Raw genomic sequence first — 21,824 nt, forward strand, 5'->3', positions numbered from 1 at the left:
CAGTGACTTCCCATGGGACTTAATGATCCTACCTGATGTGACTGCTGCTTACCTTCCCATACTCAACTTGCTCCCCTCCTGCCCCATCAGCCCTCTTTCCTTACCTAAAACTCCTTATGCTTGCTCTTCCCTTTATCTAGACTGTTCCTGCCATTGTACCTCAGGGCTGGTTTCTTCCTTTACGTATCCTGTCAGTTAAATGTCCCATAGTGAGATCCTCCCCGATCAGCTAGTTCAGACAGGTGCTCCCTGTTTTTTTTCATAGTTCTCATTTCCTTTAGAGCAGTGTTCATAATTTTTATTCTACTTGTGCCCATTGCTGTGCTTGCTCATTTTCTGCCTTTTCCACTATATGTTCTCCAAGGTTAGAGACCTTGTTTACTCAATTCGGCTTAGCTCATAGAATGTGCTCAAATAAGTATTTATCAAATGAATAAGAGAGTAAATGAATTATCTTATTTCTTTCACAAATATTTGTTCTTAGAAATATAGATGTTACCTACTACTTTTGACAGGTGTACCTTGTAAGCCATGTTTATTTTTTTTAATTTAATTTATTTTTAAGAGGGTATCAAATAGTTTATTGATTACCCATGATAATGGGTGATAAACAAGCTTCATTCCCATCTATAACTTTATCTTGTACCATAATAATTCTATTTAGATATATTGCATAGGATGTGCCAACAATCATATTAATAACCAAAAAACTCCATGACTTTGTTTGGGTGACCCTTTTAACGGTGAACTCCAGGTCACAACACAGTAACTGTCAGTTCAGCTACACCAAGTTTCTGAAGATGCTGGCTTTATTCACAAGCAGGTTGTGAATAAATTTCAAATGGAACCTGGCATCACCCTGAAGAAATTCTGACCTCACACTGTTGCAGTCGTTTACCAAAATGTCTTCAGAGTAGACTAACTTTACAGAGCACGTTTTTAAAAAAGGCGCATTAATTCAGCGTCATGATCAGACGATTATATTTAGCAATCAACAGCATGGGTGCAAAAAAAAATTACATTAAAACCCTTTGTTGGAATGCTTTACACTTTCCACAGAATAGAAACTAAAATAACCTGTTATACAGTTAGTTGCGAATACAGTCCTCGAGGGTTTTTTGCCCATACACAGGAGTATTGTCTAAAACATGTCTTCTTTGAAGCAGCTAGGCCCTGCCAGCACTGTGCTTGGCTGAGTTCACAAATCTGTTGTAACCTGTAGCTTCCCTGTCACTTATCTGGCTCTCCTCTCCTGCGAAGCTTTGTTTCCTGGCAGTAATTAAAACCTTCTGCCAGTGCCATAGCTACTGCTGCTGCTGGAACCGCCATAGCCACCTTGGTTTTGTGGTTTGGCAAAGTACTGGCCTCCACCACCATAAGGGCCAGAACTTCTGCCTCCAAAGTTTCCTCCTTTCATGGGTCCAAAATTTGAAGATTGATCGTTGTAATTGCCAAAATCACTGTAGCTTCGACCACCTCCAGAATTGCTTCCATCATTACCAAATCCATTATAGTCATCCCCACTGCCACCATAGCTACCACCCCCGTGGCTGCCACCAAAGCCACCTCAACCACTGAAGTTTCCTCCACGACCAAAGCTGTCATTCCCACCAAAACGCCCTCCACGACCACCACCAAAGCTTCCAGAACCACTTCGACTTCTTTGGCTGGATGAAGCGCTAGCCTTCTCTTGCTTAGATAGGACTTTCTTTACTTCACAGTTGTGGCCGTTCACTGTGTGATATTTCTGAATGACAGTCTTGTCTACGGAGTCATGGTCATCAAAGGTTACGAAAGCAAAGCCTCTCTTTTTGCCACTGCCTCAGTCAGTCATGATTTCAGTCACTTCAGTTTTCCAGTACTGTTCAAAATAATCTCTTAGATAATGTTCTTCAGTGTCTTCTTTAATGCCACTAACAAAAATCTTTTTCATAGTTAAGTGGGCACCAGGTCTTTCAGAATCTTCTCTTGAGACGGCCCTCTTTGGTTCCACAACTCTTCCATCCACCTTGTGTGGCCTTGCCTTCATGGCTGCATCCACCTCCTCCACAGTGGCATACATGACAACCCCGAAGCCTCTGGAGCGATTGGTGTTTGGATCCCTCATCACCACACAGTCTGTGCGCGCTCCCCATTGCTGAGAATGGCTCCTCAGACTCGCATCAGTTGTTTCAAAGCTCAAACCTCCGATGAAGAGCTTCCGCAGTTGTTTGGCCTCTTTGGGAGACTCTGACTTAGACATGACGGCAGTGGAGAGGGAAGATGTCAATGATGCTTACTCGGCGGCGTCCACGTGCAGAAAGGAGTAATCTAACGAATGTATCTCCACGTTTATTTTTTAGGTTTTAACATTTCTCTTCTTGTACTTGATCAAAACATGATTTTTACAGCTTTATGTATTTTGTGTAAATACTAATATAGTTTCAAATAAATTGTTACTAACTCATGAAAAGTGAATATAGTGACTCCTTTTAGAGGGAGTATTTCTGGAACTTAGATCATAAATTTTATCATTGTCTATACTCTTATATAAGCATATTGCAGGAATTGCCCTCTCTATTTTCTCCACAACCCTGTTAACCCAAAACTTTTAAGTTGCATTAAAAAGCATTTCCCATTTTATGTCACCCAAGGGTCCTCTTGCAAAACAAATTATCTTGGTCATCTGGTTAAGATTTCCAATTGAAATGTCACTGAATTTCCTTCCCTTGAGCAAAAAAATAGGGGTTTTTTTAAGCTAAAAAAATAATAGTAAGAAATTTGAGCAACAGGTAACCACACAAGGTAAGGAGTATCACCTAATCTGATAAACTTAAAACAGACACACAGAAACAGCAAGCCCCCACAGAAACCATATGAGTGAAATTCTGAGAGTTCTCACTAATAGCCCCAAATCTAGAGAGAAGCAAACTGAGTGGGTATCATTGTTTTCTTGCCCTTTTAACTGAGTAGTGTAAGAAATAGTTGCTAAGGAGGATCAAGTGAAAAAGGGGGAAATTGATCAAGTGGCTGAGTCTGCCCAGAAGTCAGGGCCCCTATGTAATTTGGCTATCCCAAAATTTGAACCCTGGGATAGGACACTTAAACAAAATCTCAGAGGCGAATAGACTCTGGATATTTTATTCAAATAGACTGCATATCCCCACTCCCACCTGAGCCCCAGCATTTCTTCAGACTTCAGAAAAGTGGACATAACATAAAATGCCAACTCTCACACTAAAGCTAGGATGCAAAGATAAACTTGTCTTAGATACAGTAGAAAAGGAATTAAGAAATCACCCACAGTTTGCAAATGTAATGTCTGGATAGCAATGTCTAACCACAAGCAAGACAAAAGAAGTGACATTGTAGCAAATGCAAATATCTATGGTGAAAAGGTAAAGAGGAAAGAACACAGCCTGTAAAACTGACAACAACTGATCATAGAGGAAAAGTATTCCTTCCAACTGCTTTGTGCTATGGATCAATATAATGAGAATTTGAATTCAGAAAAACAAGCTGAAAAGCAAGAAGATAATAACAATGAGATGAAATGGGAGAGTACACATGTAAAGAAATATAAATAAGTTACACACAGCAAAAACTACAGTGAAAATCGAACTGCTGCCAGCTTGGTAGACGTGATTCCAATGAATACAGATGAAAAAGTTAAATAGTTTGAAAAAGCAAAGACATGGGAGACAGAAGGTCCAATATAATACAGATAATTGCTGTCACTGAAGAAAAGAACCTAACAAATAGAACAAGTGGATTGAAATAGTACAAGATGTTTCAGGAAAAATATTATAGTTGTTCAATGACAAAACCTGATTTGATCAAATTATTGAACTTGTAGGATAAACGGCAAATTATTGGGTGGGAAGCCTCAGGTAGTTCTTGACTCCTGCTGGCTGGGGTCAAGTTCAATTTCTGTAGAGCCTTTCCTGTGGTCTTTGGATGGCCAGACACTGTAATTGGAATACCAGGCCACTGTGAGGGGCAGAGGATGTGCCCTGTGGCATGATGGGCATTGTGTTACCAGCCATCAGGGAGGAGTTTGTGAGAGAGGTGGCTGCACCTTTATGGAAGACACCTACTTCTGAATTCCTGAGGTTTGTCTTTGCTTAACTGCATGTCCAGATCTTAGAACTAATTGTTCAATATTCCTTTATCTTGGACTCAGCTCCCAGAAGAAGGAGCGTTTATTTGGCACTTGGCATTTCTTACAGTTTATTGCATCAACATTGTTCTTGTCTTGTGTTTGCTTCTCTGTATTGTGAAAAGAGTGACAACCTGTTATGTAAGTGTCTTTTGGCAGTTCATCTTAACCAGATTTGAGCACCTGCCGGCACCTTAGTGTCTCTGACCAGCTCTTGGGCTGACACGTTATTGATTGAGGAAGAGTAAAATGCATTAAGATACAGATTGAGCACCTTCCATGTTACTTGAAAGAGATATGGATTGGGTCACGTGGAGACTTGTTTCTGTGCTCCCTCTGTTTCTTTCCTTTCTTTCAAGATTAAAGAAACAGGCCTTTGGCTTGAACATATGGTATATATGTGTTTTTCAGAAGCCATGCTAGTTCTTCTTAGGAAACACTTTCCAGAATGCCATAAAAGTTGCAGTAGTATGCAGTCCATTTTGTTAAAACATTTACCTGGATGGATTTAAGTTATTTCTACCATAAGTAAAGTACAATATTGTGTCTTTAAAAAACAGTGAGAGAAATACATATATATTTATATATAATACATATATATATTTATGTATATTTATTTATTTAGAGAGAGGGAGGGAAGAAAGGAGGGGGAGAGAGAATGAGAATGATTGAGACTTCTGACTTCCAAGCAGAAAAGCAAACCACACAAAAGTGGAAAAAAATCAGATTGGCCTCAGACCTCCACTGGCAGCATTCAATACCAGCAACATTCAAGGGAGCAGCGTCAGCAAAGTTGTGCGGGAAAGAAAGGATGGCCCATGAGTATTATATGCAGCCAAGATGTCATTCACCTCTAAAGCTAGCAAGCAGATATTCTTCAACATGAAAGAATTTACGGAGAGGAGCACGTATAATCTCCACTAGGAATAACCACTTGACAGTGCAGTCTAGCCAATTAAGAATTAAAGACTCAAGAAGGAGAAGTTGTGGTAAGAGGACTGTGAGGAGACTGATTCAACTAAAATACAGATCCAGTACTAAATAACTATGAAATTATAGAATGGGATGTGCATGTTTTGAACCTGGACAATGTAAAAATTATATAACAAAAATTGGGAGAAGAAATGGGAGGAAATGTGGGTGCTAATGTTTTCAACTTTCAAAGTAGGAAGTTAGTGGAGTCTGTCCAAAATTAAATTACATGTAATTTTAAAACTAAAGGGAGTTTACTCTCTAAATAACTTTTCATGTATTTTAAAAATGTAGCATATTCAAAAAAATACATAAAATAATAGCTGGTATTGATTTAAGTGTTATTCATATTTAATGAATGTCACTATTTTATGTTTTCTTCAGATCATGTATAAAATATTTAAAACAAAGGAAAAGGTTTAGAGAAAAATAATGAATGCTAATACATTCATCATCCAGGTTAGGAAATAAAACATTGCTAATATAGTTAAGATCCCACATGCCCCTCTGAAATCCCAGAGATAATCAATATCCTGATACTGTGATGTCATTTGTTCACATACTTATCTTTAGACTTTTAATATATATGAACATTTTTAGAGTTAATAAATTTTCTTGTTTTAGTCTTTACAGGAACAGTATTCTGCAGTTTGCGTTTTTAGCTTAACATTGTTTCAAGATTTGTGTTAATAATACAGTGCTTGAGTATATTCACTCTATAAATGTTATATAGATATCTATAATTTATTAATCCATTTTCTATTGATGGATATTTATTTCCCTTTTTTGCTATTACGTTGTGATAAAACTTTCTTACATGTTCTTGTTTACATAATGTTTTTCATAATTTAAAAATCTTGTATTCAGGGAAACTTATAGAAAAACATTTAAAATATAACAGTATTATTGGTTTTCCTTTGGTTTCTTTTTTCTATTAAATTACATAAAATTAAAATTAACAGTTTATTAAAATTCACCTATATTAGGATCCCCTTTGTATAAATGTATATTATCAGTCTATTCTTCTATTTGTATGTATGCATAGAAAATGTCTGGAATGATGTTTACTTAATGATATTCATTTCTAGATGACAGAATGTGGGGTCATTTTTATTTTTTATTTATTTATTTTTTTGCGGTACGCGGGCCTCTCACTGCTGTGGCCTCCCCCATTGCGGAGCACAGGCTACGGACGTGCAGGCTCAGCGGCCATGGCTCACGGGGCCCAGCCGCTCCACGGCACGTGGGATCTTCCCGGACCAGGGCACGAACCCTTGTCCCCTGCATCGGCAGGCGGACTCTCAACCACTGCGCCACCAGGGAAGCCCTGGGGTCATTTTTAAGTTTTTGGCTCTTTGTTTTTTTTGCATTGATTACCCTTTTTATAGTGAGTATGTATAATTTTAATAAAAACAATAGAATGATGTTTTCCTCAAAAACAAAACTAATATTCTAAGATATTGAATGTGATTAATGCTGCAATGTAAGAGTATAAATGATTTTCTTCTGGGCATTTTTATATTTTAAAGGTCTTTAAGTGTATTCATAGCATAATTGAAATGCTATAATGATATTCTAGTTTTTTTGAAAATATTACTTTTTAAAATAAATTAGATAAAAGGAAAGGCTAAGAATTTTTTTTAACTTAGTTATCATCCCTTTTTCAGTATTTGTCTTTACTTTTGCATGGTTAAATGAAAGAAAAGTTATAGTAATAAAAGTTCCTTGAGTATAATGCAAACCTGCAAGTGATTTAGTGTGTAGAAGAGGTTTTCAGGAAGCATTAGAAAATTCCAGTAGATTTTCTTTCTCGTCCCAGAGCTGTGGAACCCAGCTCCCCCTTCCTGAGTTCTCATGTGCCCCATAGGCCCAGATGTTAGGTTTGTTTGCCCAGGTACCTCACTATATCCATTGCAGATTTAACGAGCATCTCCAAAGTGGATTAGATCACAAATAAAGACTTCAAGATGTTCTGTTTTGTCATTTGGGTGAAAATATGATCTGTTTGTTTTGTAGGTATGACCTTGCTTCTAGGGAGTGGCTTGCACTGAACCGTTCTGTGAACAATGTGGTTGTTAGATATGGTCATTCTTTAGCATTATACAAGGTAAAATGTCTCCACTCTGTACTAAGCTAGAAACTGAACTCTTCACTTTCTCATATTATGTGATTGAAATAGCTATTTAGTGTTGGATTTTTTTTTCTAATCTTTTTTATTGTGGTAAAGTATGTATAACATACTTAGCCATTTTTAAGTGTACAATTCAGTGATAGTAATTTCACTCATAATGTTGTGCAGCCTTCATCACCATCCATCTTGGTAATTCTTTTTTTTTTTTTGCTTTGTTTTTCATCTTTGTAATTCTTTTGATCTTGTAAAACTGCAACTCTATGCCCATTCAGCAATAATTCCCCATTCCCTCCTCCTGCCTGCCCCTGGCAACCACCATTCTACTTTCTGTCTCTGATTTTGACTTCCGTGTTGATTTTTAATTGGGGGAAAACTTTCTAATGTGGGGGGTATATAATTGGCTAAGTTATAAGTGGAAATTAAAGTTGAAACTACTTTAACCCGAGAGATTTAAACGGATTCATATTCAAACTGGGATATTATGATTGTGATACTAAATGGTTAAAAATTAATCTAGTGTAGGTTAGCTTTTACGTTCATTAGCAAGTTTAGCCAAGGATAGCGACTTTACAATGTAACTGAGTAATCATTTTCATTTCCCTGTTTTTTAGTTTATTTCAACTTTATTTTTCCAAGCCATTTTATATTGTAAAAGATCTTGTGTGAGGAAGTCCAAGAAAAGTGGCAAAGTATTAGGGATATAGGTTAGATTTATTTTATTTTGTTCTTTCTACATCCTTTACCTAATAATTCACTGAAAGGTGCTTTTCACTAACACTTTTTAAGCTAAGAATAATATTGAGGTTTTGAACTGTTCCTTTTTCTGTGTTTAGATTTGATCCTTTTGATGTTTTTTAGAATTTTGTTTACATTTTTTTCCATAGGATAAAATTTACATGTACGGAGGAAAAATTGATTCAACAGGGAATGTGACCAATGAGTTGAGAGTGTTTCATATTCATAATGAATCATGGGTATTGTTGTCCCCTAAAGCAAAGGAGCAGTATGCAGTGGTTGGGCACTCAGCACACATTGTCACATTGAAAACTGGCCAAGTGGTCATGCTGATTATCTTTGGTCACTGCCCTCTCTATGGATATATTAGCAATGTGCAGGAGTATGACTTGGGTACGTATATTTTTTTCAGTGAATCGTTTTTGAATGTCAGATTTAAAATTTTGCTGTTATTATTATGACTGTTTAACAAAATTCAACCTAACATTGACCCAGTACTTGATCTTGAGATACAGTTAGCATGGATGAATTGCCAGTGAAGTTTAGATTATTGATGGTGCTATGTGGTATATATTTGTTACTGTCAGTTTGGCAAGGAGCCAAAAATAGCACTAAATGCTATGAGTGTTGAAAATAAAATAAATAAAAAGGGTTTGAAACAACAAATACTTCTGAAGAAAAAAAAAATATTTGAAAAGCCCTTTAGAGATTGGTTTAATGGAGTGTGATTTCCCCTTAGTATATAATCTTTCCTTTGGTTAAATTTTATTATATTTGTTTTTGTGGATGTGGATGATATTTTAAGAAAGTAGGCCCGTAAAGTACATCTGCAAATTGGTCCGTAAAGGTCATGGGGAATTAAGTGTTCAATTGAGGGGGATCTGAGTCTTTTAAATTTAATGTAATTCTTTTCCTACATATTAGAACATCAGAACATTTAACAGGTTGAAGTTTGGCCACCTGGATTTGTTACAAGTTTTAGATGGCCTTCCTTTAAAAATAAAATGGTTAAAGAAAGTTACATGTATCAAGTCTCCTGAAATCTCTTCTCTTGTCTTAAGCTAATTGGTAATTTTAAGTATTAGGAGGAGCCTGCAACATTTGCCTTTAACTGTTTGCCCTTTCCAGGTAAGAACACATGGAGTATATTACATACCCAGGGTGCCCTTGTCCAAGGGGGCTATGGCCATAGCAGTGTCTATGACCACAGGACCAGGTCCCTGTATATTCATGGAGGCTACAAGGCTTTCAGTGCCAATAAATACCGGCTTGCAGATGATCTCTACAGATACAATGTGGACACCCAGATGTGGTGGGTGCTTTTTCTTGAGCTTTCACTTTAAGGTGGGAATTCTGGCAGTTGCTGGGAAAATTGTGCTACTTTTTTGTTTTCAGGCCTTGCAGATAATTCTCTTCATCGTTGTAAACAGAAATTGTGAAATAAGCAGAAAGTAATAAAGTAGTAGTATCTATAATTTTGTAGTAGGTTGATTAGAATCTTGGGTTTTTTTGTTGGTTTTTTTTTTTTTTTTTCAATATTCATACACTCAGTACCACTGTAAAATTTTAGCTCTTCAGAATCCTAAGGAATAAATTGTTCTACATAGCTGAGTTTATGCACACTATTGTAATTAAGTAGAATATATCCACTTTTTAACCTTTTCTTGTTGACCAAGGTGTTATCATTAGGGTCAGTTACTGGCATCATTCCATGAAATCATCAAACAGAGGTGGTCTCAGTACCTAAAAGATTAGAGCTGTCCTCACTCTACTATATACTGGTCTATATAAAGTATGCTAATCTTAAAAAATGTAAAGCACATTTGAGTTATGAAATAATATAATTATAAAGCAATGGTTTCTTTTCATATTTCCTTACATATTTGAGACCGTGCTGTGGACACCATTTTACATTGTCTGTCATTAAAATTTTCATTTTTAGTGACTGTGTAATACTCCATCATGTGGGTATCCTGAGCCCATACAGTTGGAAGTTTTGGTTTCTAGCTCTTGTCTTATTAATAAAACATATGTAAGCTTCAATCCATATTTCACATAATATCTACTCAGAAACTGGAATTATAGAGTATGAACATAGAGTATGAACATTTTTAAGGCTCTTAACATATCTTATCAAAATTCTCATACGTCTTTCAATTTTACATGTTTATTGTTGAGAAAGTTACATACAGAGAAAAATCTAGAATTATTTGCACACTTGGATCTGAAGTTAAGAAAATGGTTATGTTTGTATTAGCAAATAGATGATAAATATTCTAAAGAACTAACCTTGTATTTATTATTTTTAAATAAACTTAAAAGGACTATTCTTAAGGACAGCCGATTTTTCCGTTACTTGCACACAGCTGTGATAGTGAGTGGAACCATGCTGGTGTTTGGAGGAAACACACACAATGACACATCCATGAGCCATGGAGCCAAATGCTTCTCTTCAGATTTCATGGCTTACGACATTGGTATGTTTCCCAAAGCCATTTTAGCATTAAGAATCTTTTTTGTCTGTAAGCAACGTTTTAAAAGAAACAAAATATTTCTAGTTAAAAATGGTCAAGCTATTTGAAAGAGGTCCAAATGGAATTTTTTATGTTAATTTGACTGATATTGTAATCTGTTAAAAAGCATTACTTCTATATTAAATTCTTTTTGAAGTCCCTCCTTTGATGAGTTGGGGTGATTGGGCTCTCCTGTGTCACAGATAAAAGCCTTACATAGTAATATGTGTTACGTAGTTGTGACCACCAGCATTGTGTTAAGTTGGTTTAAGTTTATCTTATTCCCTTGAAACTGGTTTCACACATTCTTGATGTAATACTTGGACAGCGATTTTTTAAGAATTTGGTGTGGTAATGTACTGACCAGAAGAGGGCAATATTGGTTCATGCAAAACAGATAGTAGAAATTCTTTAATATTTATCATATATCATATGATATAAATATAAATATCATCAGATGTTCTTTTTTAAAAGACATTTATGTGCCAGCCACTGAACTTATACATTGGGGATCATAAGAGGAATAAGTTACAGTCCTTGGCCTCATGGTGGGGGAGGCAGAGAACTGAGCAGACAATATAATTGCATTCAGGGTGTTACTTGCTCTGAGAAGAACATATGAGAGCACCTGTGAGCATCCCTTAGTTCATGAGGGGTAAAGGGTACAGTCAGGGAAAGCCTTTTTGAGGAGGCCATCCAGGCTGGGTCCTAGCACTGGGAAGTTGGCTGGGCCAAGTTAGGCAGGACTTATCAGGCAAAGGAAGCCCATGTTTAGAGACACAGAGGTGGAAAGAGACCATGCCACATACTTTGGGCCTATGAGTATTTAGTTTTGGCTGTATTCTAGTAGCACATCAGGGAAGAGTGGCTCTAAGTGGAACTAGAAGCAAGCAGTTGTCTGGTCAGATCTTGAGGGACCTGTTATGTCATGCTGAGGGGTTTGGGCTTTTTGAAGAATCTTACAGAAGAGGTGATAGAATTGTATTTGTGTCTTAGGAAGATCTTTTTGTGGCATTGTGATGAGTAGTTGGGAAGGGGCTAGATGGGAGTTAGGAGGCTGTTGATGAAGTCCTGAGGAGGGTTTGAGCCAAGACTGTGGAAGTGGCAATGAGGATAAAGAGACATATGTGTTTGAGAATTACTGGGAACCCGAGGATTGTCCCGAGTGTGTTTTGAGAGCTGTGACAGCATCCTTATCTGGTATCTGGTGTGGGCCACAGTAGATGGTGTTTTTTACCAAGGCTGGAAATAGAAGTAGAGGGACAGGGTCTGGGAGGAAGTGAGTAAATTGGATTTGGGGGCTTGTTCAGCTGGAGATGACTGTGGGACAAAGCAGTACAGAGATCAGTGGGGAGCTGTAGGAGGGGGTGAACTTCTGTAGGGAGCATGTGTCATCAGGGACAAGCAAAGAGCCAGGGAATAGATACATAAAGAAGTCTTAAAGAGAATGGAGATTGCAGAAGCATGTCAGAGAATAGGAGGAAAGTGAGGCAAAACTGGGGACCTGAGAGGTAGCAGTTAACAGTGGCTACAGAGGGATTAGGTAAAATAAGGACTGGAGAGTCTTTCACATTTAGCAACAAAGAGATCAGTTACTACCCTCTGGACATGGAGGAATGATCCAGATTACAGGAGGCTGAGAAGTAATATATGGTGAGATGTACACAGTGAATGTTGACCGTTTTAATTAAAAAAAAAAACCCTTGTCTGTGAAGGGAAGAAAAGGGGTAAGTTGAGTGCCTCCTTGGGCATATTTAAATACTGTGGTAAAAGTCAGGTGGGATAAGAGGAAGGGCTCCTGCCACACTGGTTTTAGGGAAGGAAGCAAGGTGGGTGGTCAGGAAGCTGTGGGAGTTGATGGCCTCTGTTCTGCATGTGAGGAAGACCACAGAGTTTAGGCTGGGTAGGAGAAGAAAGTGAAAGCTTTTGTTGTCAGGGTTGAATAAATGTCCAGATTGAGTGGAAGAACCTTTGTTTAGTGAGTGTGAAAGTCTGTGTGTCTGGGAACAGAAGACAGTGAGTCAGAGGTTGGTATGGTTCAGCAGCACCTGTTGGTATTGAGGTCCAGAAGAGAAGTTGCTAGCGTGAATCAGAACAAAGGGAAATTAGTAGATCTAGGGGGTCTAGGAAAGGACCTTTTAAAAATTAGATAAAGTTTGATTTTTTTTTTTTTTTTAGTTTTAATTTTCCACCTGTACATTTCTATTTTAGTTACTGAGTTTGGACAAAGCAATATAGAGTGAAAAATAATTATGGAATTCACATGTTTTACTTATGTAAGCTTTGAAAAATTAAAATTTGCTTAAGTTAAAAAACATTCTAGGGCTTCCTTGGTGGCGCAGTGGTTGAGAGTCCGCCTGCCGATGCAGGGGATGCGGGTTCGTGCCCCAGTCCAGGAAGATCCCACATGCCGCGGAGCGGCTGGGCCCATGAGACATGGCCGTTGAGCCTGCGCGTCCAGAGCCTGTGCTCCGCAGCGGGAGAGGCTGCAGCGGTGAGAGGCCCGCGTATGGCAAAAAAAAAAAAAAAACATTCTAGTGGGTAATATTGATAGGCAACAGAGTGAGTGATGTGAATGTGCATTCACTAATTAGAATTGCTATAGAGTCCTACCGTTCTTCCTTGCCCTTCTGTTCCGTTGCTGCTGCATTTTACTTCAGAAATAATGGTGTGACTAAGAAAAACTGAGAGATATATTTGTGTTTATTACAGTCTTCTTTCCCAAAGAAAATGCCAGTCCCTATTGATTATGAGTGACAGTCCCTTCTGAAATGTGTTTTTCTTGCTCCTAGCTTGTGACCGATGGTCAGTGCTTCCCAGACCTGATCTCCACCATGATGTCAACAGATTTGGCCATTCAGCAGTCTTATACAACAGGTAATTGAAGAAGAAGTGCTTGTTCCTTTTCTCTTGTGTTTAAAATGAAAATGAAGTAAAATATGAAGTGATATTGGACTTACATATTATTCATAGGATTACCTTATCCCATTGTTTTTTCATAGCATTATGTTAGGTATGAATTTCCTGATCTATATTTAAAATATTTGATGTGGATTTGAATTACTTCTAATGCCATATTTGTTGATGTAGTTTTGTTAGCATGCCGGAGTAAGCTATGTTTGGTGTTGTCTGAGTGCATGGGACAACAAAAGTTGTGTGCAGTTACTGTCTTAGGCCTTCTGCTATTTGCTATTGTTTGTGGTGCTTTTGTCTGAGTGGTGAAGAAAGATTTGAAAAAAAGGAGAGAGGGCACTTTAGGTAAGGGATAAGATATGGGAACAGAGGTGGGGAGATTCTGATGCTTCATATAGGTCAAGTCTGTGGTGCTTCATATATATCAAGTCTTTGGATAATCTGAAGTCTGCACTGCATTTCATTGCATCATTCAGAAGTGCCTGGCCCAAACTAATAGAGCTCTTCACAAATCTGCCCCTGGAGAAGCATCTTTCATATAAGGGAGCTCCAGAGTGGCCATGTGACCTGTACCTTATAGTGTGCTTTACCGATTTTTTCATTTGTTAAAATAGTCTAATCATGTTGTTAATTTTTTCTCATTTTGTTTCTTCTCTGATTACTGTTTACTTCACCTTTTAAAATTCTAGGCCTTATCAATCCTGAAACTATTTAAATGCCATAATGCCTATGTATATTATGTTAGGATTCCCTTCATTTTCAAAATTTCTGTTGTGATAATGAAAGTTAGATGAGGTAATTCACCTTGGATTAAGAAAGATAAGAAAGCAACCTATCGTGGAGATGTGAAGGAAGAATTGACAGAATTCAAACACTTAGATACTGGAAAAAGGGACATCTTTCACAAAGTAAACAGCTGAAATTTAGCAATAAATACGGTTTTACTGTGGGAATATTTGATAGGTATAGATTTAAATGGAAGAATTTTTGACTACTAATTTGAAGTGTTATCTTTTTTAAAAATATTTATTTATTTATTTATTTGCCTGCGTTGGTTCTTAGTTGTGGCACGTGGGATCTTCGTTGCAGCGTGCAGGATCTTTTTTTTGTTGTGGCACGTGGGCTCTCTGGTTGCGGCTCACGTGCTCAGTAGTTGCAGCATGTGGGCTTAGTTGCCCCATGGCATGTGGGATATTAGTTCCCAGACCAGGGATCGAACCTGTGTCCCCTGCATTGGAAGGCGTATTCTTAACCACTGGACCATCAGAGAAGTCCCTGAAGTCTTATCTTAAATTGTAATTTGATATTTCCTCAGTAAGGAAAAGGCTTAAAGTTTTCTAGTAAGTGCCTCTTGATGTTCTTCATCTGAAAAACAGTGGGTCCATTTTGTCATCATCTTGCCTGTGAGTGCCTGGCCTCAGCTGTGTTCATCTTTATATTCATGGTGTTCTCCTAGCATAAGATTTGGCACATAATAGGCATTTGCTAAATGGCAGCTGTTAGTACCATAATGATAATTAGCAAATAAATGGATTTTCTATCAAAACATTTCGGAGGTTTTATATAAACTCAGAGAAGTTGACAGAAGTTTACCGTAAGATGTAATTTAACCATGAATCAAAATTGGGAATGGCTTGCCTGCGTTATAATAATGTGCTTCTTTTTGTATAATTCCAGTGGAGTATTTGAGCCTATATGTGAGTATCTGTATGAATGGGCCAGGGTTGGAGGGGGACAGGGCATGACAAGGGAGGTCATGTAGTAAAAAACCATGGTTAGTTTAATTTTTTTTTCAATTTTTTAAAATTGAAGTATAGTTGATTTACAGTGTTGTGTTAATTTCTGCTGTAATGGTTAGTTTAATTTTGTGAAGTAACTTACCTAAAGAGAAACTTTGATTCACGTGATTTCCACATTTTGAATGATGGTTCCCTTAATCGAGCATCTGCATTGGGCCAGCTGTGCTTCACTTAGTCGTTGTTCTTGTGGTTTTTGAGGGAGGCAGGAAGAAGAGTGGGCTGTGAGGCATTGAGACTGCTGCAGATGCAGCTGTTCTTTTCAGTTCCCTGCTCCAAGCCTCTTTGAAGGACTTTGCCTACCCTCACATAGCCGATGTGACCAGATGAATTCAGAATTGCTAAGAACACCAGCTGTACTGAGAGGCCGATGGAGCTTATTTGGTTTAAGCAATAAATTGACTAGCTGAAACCAGACTATATAATGTGATACTAAGTAAACCAATATGAAGTTAAAAATTAAACCTGGTGTTCATTTTTGGTTACTGAAATATGTCAGTTTTCAGATATAGTAAAAATACAACCACAGAATCTTTATGCTTTAGTTATCCTCTGTCGATTGAGGAAAATTGAGGCACAGTGAGAGTGAATTATTTGATACCTCATTGTGGGTTAGTACTAAACTTCCTGGTGGATTATAGGATCTCAGAGTTGAAAGAAATGCTTGAAATCATCTGTTCCACTAATTAAAATGTGACTTGTACTGTGTACTAAATTTTCATACGCACTTTTATCTCTTTCTTATTGGTCTATGTTTTCATTACACAGTTTTGACTAGAGAGCCTTTATACTTCTTAAATTGTACATACTTATTTTTAATATTTAAAAACATGTAGATATAGGATTATGTGTATAATTTTAAAATATGCTAGCTTGCCCTGTCACTAAAATATTTTGAAGAATCCTGGTTAAAAGTCACTCACTTATCATGAGAACTTTTTAATATAGTAGCTGTAAAGAGGAGGTAGATTATTGGAACTATTCTGGGTAGTCACAGGCCATTGTGAAAGGTTGGAATTTGGGAAGTAAAGGTATAAGAATGTTTTTTGAGGTCTTGAAAATAACTTTTTTACAGGACTTTTGATATGTGAGATTCGTTTAAAGATTATAAGAAGTATATCATGCATTTGTTTATGTAAGTTTCCAGTGAACTCTTTCTCTCTCTTTTTTTTCTTTTAGCACCATGTATGTATTTGGTGGTTTCAATAGTCTCCTCCTCAGTGACATCCTGGTATTTACTTCAGAACAGTGTGAAGCACACCAGAGTGAAGCTGCTTGTCTAGCAGCAGGACCTGGCATCCGGTGTGTGTGGGACACAGGGTCATCTCAGTGTGTCTCCTGGGAGTTGGCGACTGAAGCACAGGAAGAAAAGTTAAAATCAGAGTGTTTTTCTAAAGGAAGTATGTTTTTATCTCTTCTTAAAATTTAGTTACTTTGAGATCTCATTTTATCTGAATTGTGAAGTCACTTATCCAATGTGTGCTTTTTTTTTTTTTTTTTTTTTTGCGGTACGCGGGCCTCTCACTGCTGTGGCTTCTCCCATTGCGGAGCACAGGCTCCGGACGCGCAGCCCCAGCAGCCATGGCTCACGGGCCCAGCCGCTCCACGGCATGTGGGATCTTCCCGGACCAGGGCATGAACCCGTATCCCCTGCATCGGCAGGCAGACTCTCAACCACTGCGCCACCAGGGAAGCCCATCCAATGTGTACTTTTAATGTTCATTTTATTATCCAAAATTATTCAGTAATAACTTGGGCAAATGCTTTATGGGTGTTTGAAAATTGGATTGTAAACATCTTTATAATGGATAGGAACGTGCCACGTATGCTGTTTGCTAATGATGAAGACAAAACCTTTTAGCATTGTATAGACTTTGTATACCAACTCCAGAACCTAGTTTCAGCTGTTTTGAGGCACTGCAATCTGGTAGGACTTTTTATATCTGCGCTGTCCCAATATGTTAGCTACTAGCCATATGTGGCTATCAAACACTTGGAATGAGACTGGTGTGACTGAAGAACTGAATTTTAAAATTTTAATTAATTTAAATTAAAAACTACATGTGGGGACTTCCCCAGCGGTCCCGTGGTTAAGACTTTACGTTTCCACTGCAGGGGGCATGGGTTCCACCCTGGTTGGGGAACTAAGATCCCACATGTCACGCACCATGGCCAAAAAATAAATAAATAAAAACTACATGTGGTTAGTGGCTACCATATTGGATTATGCAGTTCTAACATTAAGGATGAGATTAAGAGGGCCAATCCAGAAAAGCTGTGTTGGAGTAGATTGTTCTAGTGGATAGAGGTATTATTCTTTTCTAGCTTCTCTAGTTGGGCACAGCAGTGATAGCAAGGCAGACAGTTGCTGAGGATGAACAGTGATCCCTCCTTCTAGAACCACCCCTTATATTGTCCAAGCTTTCTTCATCTTACCTACTCAGCTCCTTTTACCCTTTTGCTCTGACATAATAGCACAGTGCAATACAATGAAGTCATATGTGAGAAAGTCCTTTAAAAGTAAGAAAAATGTCTCTGAAAAATATTGTTTCACTTCAATTAATTTAAACTATGTTGACTGAATTTCTTAACTGTTAGGGTTGGTGTAGCAGTTACCGTGAGAGTTATGATGGATAGAGGCAGCTTTCACTCTCCTGGAATGCTCCAAATTAAGCTGAACATAAATCCTCAGTAAGAACACCCAGGCAGCTTTACAGGTTCATTGGTGGGCTGGTGAGTGCTGGAGAACTAACATGACCAGAACTTGGTAGGGTTAGTCACTGTCTCCTAAAAGGGATACGATCAGTGAAATAGTTATTTTTTAACCATATTTAAAAAGTTCAAATTAAATGTGCAAGTTTATAGGAAATAATATTTAATTACCTTAGGTGGTTCATTATGAACCCATTTGCTATGAACTCATCTCAGATGTCACCTTCCTTGGTTCACTCTGCTTTCTCTGTGGGCCCAGTCCATGGGGTGATGACCAGGGCAGGAAGAACAGCCTAAGGAGCAGGTTGTTGGGGTCTTCGTGAGGGTGGGCCCTGCCTTTTCTTGTCCATGGATTCTACCATGTGCCATGTCCATGAATGGTTCAATAGATGAGGCAGCACTGTTGTGTGGCTTCTCTTTCATTGCTGACCTTGACCTGTCTAGGGTCAGTAGGAGATCAACAGGTCTCTAGTAGCCCAGAATTTCTTGGACTTACATATATGTGTATTGCCTTCTTTGGGGTTCTGTGGTGCTGCCTGCTTCCTGTGCCCAGAGCAGCCTTGCATTTATAGCTGGAGGAATGGCTTGGTCTCCTACATTTCTTTGTTTAGCCCCTGGGCTGCTCTTGGTGTTCATTCAACTGCTAGTTGATTTCTTTCTTGAAAAGAAAAATATTGGAAGAACCAGACCTATTTCCTTTATATCACATCGTTGAATTATTCTATCTTTGTTTTTCACTTTCTGTGTACTTTTGTTAGGAGGGTGGAGTACAAAATGGCATTTCTTCAGATTGTTTACTTATTTACTTTTCTTCAGATTGTTTACTTATTTACTGTTTTGACCTGAACACACCAATATATTTTCCTGCCAGTTTCACTCCTCATTTTACTTCCCAAGGCTTGTTATTTTATTTTATTTTATTTTTTTTGCCTCAGTGTCATATCTTGCTCAACAGCAGTTGTAATGGCCTGTGACATTTCTGAGGAGAAGCTGTCACAGTTGATGAATTTTTCTTCTCTTCACAGCTCTTGACCATGACAGATGTGACCAGCACACGGATTGTTACAGCTGCACGGCCAACACAAATGACTGCCACTGGTGCCATGACCATTGTGTCCCTATGAACCACAGCTGCACAGAAGGCCAGGTCAGAGGCTGTTTCTAAAGGATTTCAGAGGATAGAAAAATCCTGAGTGGGATTAGATGTAGATTTTAGAGCGTATGGTATAGCCCAGAGTTATCTTTGAAACCTTCAGTGTAGATTTGGATTTTATTATTGCTCAAGTTTCTTTTAGTAAGGGATGCTCTGTATGTCCTAATTCCAAAGGTTCTGTTAGCCACGAGGATTGATGTGTGGTGTTTTAGAAGAAGGCAAGATTATTATTCTGAGTACACCCCAGTCCCTATGCATGGCTATGGCTAAGTACTAGATTCTTGGCGTGAAGTTTGTAATGGTGTGCTCCCTCTACATATGCAGGGTTTGGGGAGCAATTTAGGACTTGAGAGTGAAAGTGAGACAGGTGTGTAGCAGCAGCCAAACTGAATTGTGGAAATAATAGACTTTGCAAAATCTCCTTGTCTTATGTTGTATCTTGGCTCAACATAATTTATGCTTACCATTTATGATTTTTTATTTAGGTTATAAGGAAAAAAAAGATATGATGACTCAACGTTTATAATTTTTGACTGTTTATAAGACATTATTTGTCAGTCTGTAAAGCAGCTCATAAAATTAAAAACTTTTAGAATGTTTGGGAGACATTTAAAAAGCAGCAAGTTCAACATTCCCATTCTGCAGATAAGCAAGTTGAAGCATGGTGCTTAAAAGAATGCACTGCTTCCTTGCCAGGTAAAGGCATGTCCTTGAACAGAACATTTCACTATAGTGTTTCCACTGCAGTGCTGCTTCATCTACATCTTATTTATTTATTTATGTATGTATGTATTTGTAGTTTGCTTCCTCAGTTAGACTGTTGTTTTTAGTATCCTATTTGTTCTTGCCATGAGTTCTCTCTGTGGATATAAGAGAAAAGCTTTTGTCCATTGTATTCTAGATCTCCATTTCCAGGTACGATCATTGCCCCAAGGATAACCCCATGTACTACTGTAACAAGAAGACCAGCTGCAGGAGCTGTGCCCTGGACCAGAACTGCCAGTGGGAGCCTCGGAATCAGGAGTGCATCGCCCTGCCTGGTAGGCCTTGCCAGGGGCATCTTGATGTGTGTGGGTCCAAAGACTTCACACGCACACACCCTCAATACTGTGCAGCCTAGATTGAACCCTGCAAAAGGGGCGAACTCATTTTATCCATTCATTCCCCGTCACCACTATTGTGGTTTGTTATATTTTAAAGCAGAAATACAGTTCTTAAGTATTTACTTCTACCATCCTTTGAAAGAAAGTGAAGCGTCATCTGCTGCTGTGGAGAATCAAGGACAGCTTGACTCTGTGTCATTGAGCCTGCTCTCTTGTCCCAACCCCACTCTCCATTGTCCCTACCCCACTCTACGGTAACCTGGGAGTAGAAAGCAGCAGTCTCAGCAGCCAGTCTGCTGGGCACTTCATTTTTTTATTTTTATTTTTTTTTTGCGGTATGCGGGCCTCCCGCCGCCGTGGCCTCTGCCATTGCAGAGCACAGGCTCCGGACATGCAGGCTCAACGGCCATGGCTCATGGGCCTAGCCACTCCACAGCATGTGGGATCTTCCCGGACCGGGGCACGAACCCGTGTCCCCTGCATCGGCAGACAGACTCTCAACCACTGCGCCACCAGGGAAGCCCCTGCTGTACACTTTATGAAGAGTACTTCTTACTGACCACTGGGATCAGGTTTTCAGCACCTTCTGATAAGAAGGAAAGGAGAGATGTCTCTGTCAGCAGCACCTCCTGGGATGACCCCAGCCCCAGATACCTCAATTTATAGCACTTCTGAGGTTCAGGATGATGAGTTGGGGGCCTGAAGCCAGCCAGCCATGGCTGAAACTGTATGATATATTTGCTCAACCAGGAAGCCCAGGAAGGGGACTTCTTTGGCTCTGTGCAACACAAGTACAGGGTAGCTGGAGTCTACTGGGGCCCCTCTTGAAATCCTTCGGAAGTACTTGATTCAGCTTGCTAGAGTGGGGTTCTTGTTCTTTTACCTCATTGCATCTCAAACTTTAGGGCATAGCAGAGTACCTGGGGGTCTTGCTAGAAGCCAGATTCTGGCACAGATTTGTGGTGGGGCCCTAGAATCTGCATTTCAGCGAGCAATGACACTGATGCCACACTTTGAGGAACAAGTCTTTATCTGCTCTGAAATGATCCCTTTCCTGTGGCACCTTCCGTTTATCTCACTGGCTGTTGATGAACATTGTTGAGGGCATCTCCAGGGTACTTTGGTTCCAGTGAAGTTGCTTTGCTCGTGCACTGTCTTCCAGGAAGCATGTATAGCTTCTGCAGTTCCTTGGGTGGGTACAGGGACGTCACAGTAGCAGATTACAAACTTACCTGGTGTACTGTAGCACTTCGGTTTATTTCCCAAAAATCCTCTTTCCACCTCACTTTTTGGATGTTTTGTTTCACTTGATGTGAAAACAGTGCAGCTTGCTCACTCACCAACTCATTTCTGTTCTTGCAGTTTTCCACCCCATCTTTCCAATAATGCATATTCATTTTTCTGCTCTTAGGATTTTAGCCTTGTTTCTGATTTTTCTTCAAAAGGAGGTTTATAAGTTTAACAGTGACATCAAACAAATGTTTTCCTCTAAAACATAGGAGGGTTGACCTCAGAATATGCATCTTGAGATCCAGGAAATATGACTGATAAACATTTAAAAAATTCTTGTGTGTATTCTGTATTTGGTTCTTAGTAATGTGTCTGATGCACTCACCACATCTGAATGAAGTATCTAGAATTCAGCTCACAAAAGCCCT

The 21,824-nt window shown here is 38.8% G+C and overlaps 1 protein-coding gene and 1 pseudogene across 3 annotated transcripts in view; one reads left to right on the forward strand and one right to left on the reverse strand.

The window, feature by feature from the left end:
• The window catches only part of ATRN (attractin), a 175,848-nt gene that overhangs the window by 66,766 nt on the left and 87,258 nt on the right, over positions 1-21,824 (forward strand). For all 3 annotated transcript variants that reach the window (XM_033415733.2, XM_049698757.1, XM_004285303.3), the window contains exons 7-14: positions 7,127-7,217; positions 8,126-8,369; positions 9,105-9,288; positions 10,299-10,453; positions 13,282-13,366; positions 16,378-16,598; positions 18,936-19,057; positions 19,965-20,103. In XM_033415733.2, coding sequence (XP_033271624.1) covers positions 7,127-7,217; positions 8,126-8,369; positions 9,105-9,288; positions 10,299-10,453; positions 13,282-13,366; positions 16,378-16,598; positions 18,936-19,057; positions 19,965-20,103 — 1,241 coding nt within the window. The remainder of the gene's footprint in view (positions 1-7,126; positions 7,218-8,125; positions 8,370-9,104; positions 9,289-10,298; positions 10,454-13,281; positions 13,367-16,377; positions 16,599-18,935; positions 19,058-19,964; positions 20,104-21,824) is intronic.
• Positions 871-2,491, reverse strand: LOC101287606 (heterogeneous nuclear ribonucleoprotein A1-like; annotated as a pseudogene).

This window comes from Orcinus orca, chromosome 16 (assembly GCF_937001465.1).
Source record: "Orcinus orca chromosome 16, mOrcOrc1.1, whole genome shotgun sequence".
NCBI lineage: Eukaryota > Metazoa > Chordata > Mammalia > Artiodactyla > Delphinidae > Orcinus > Orcinus orca.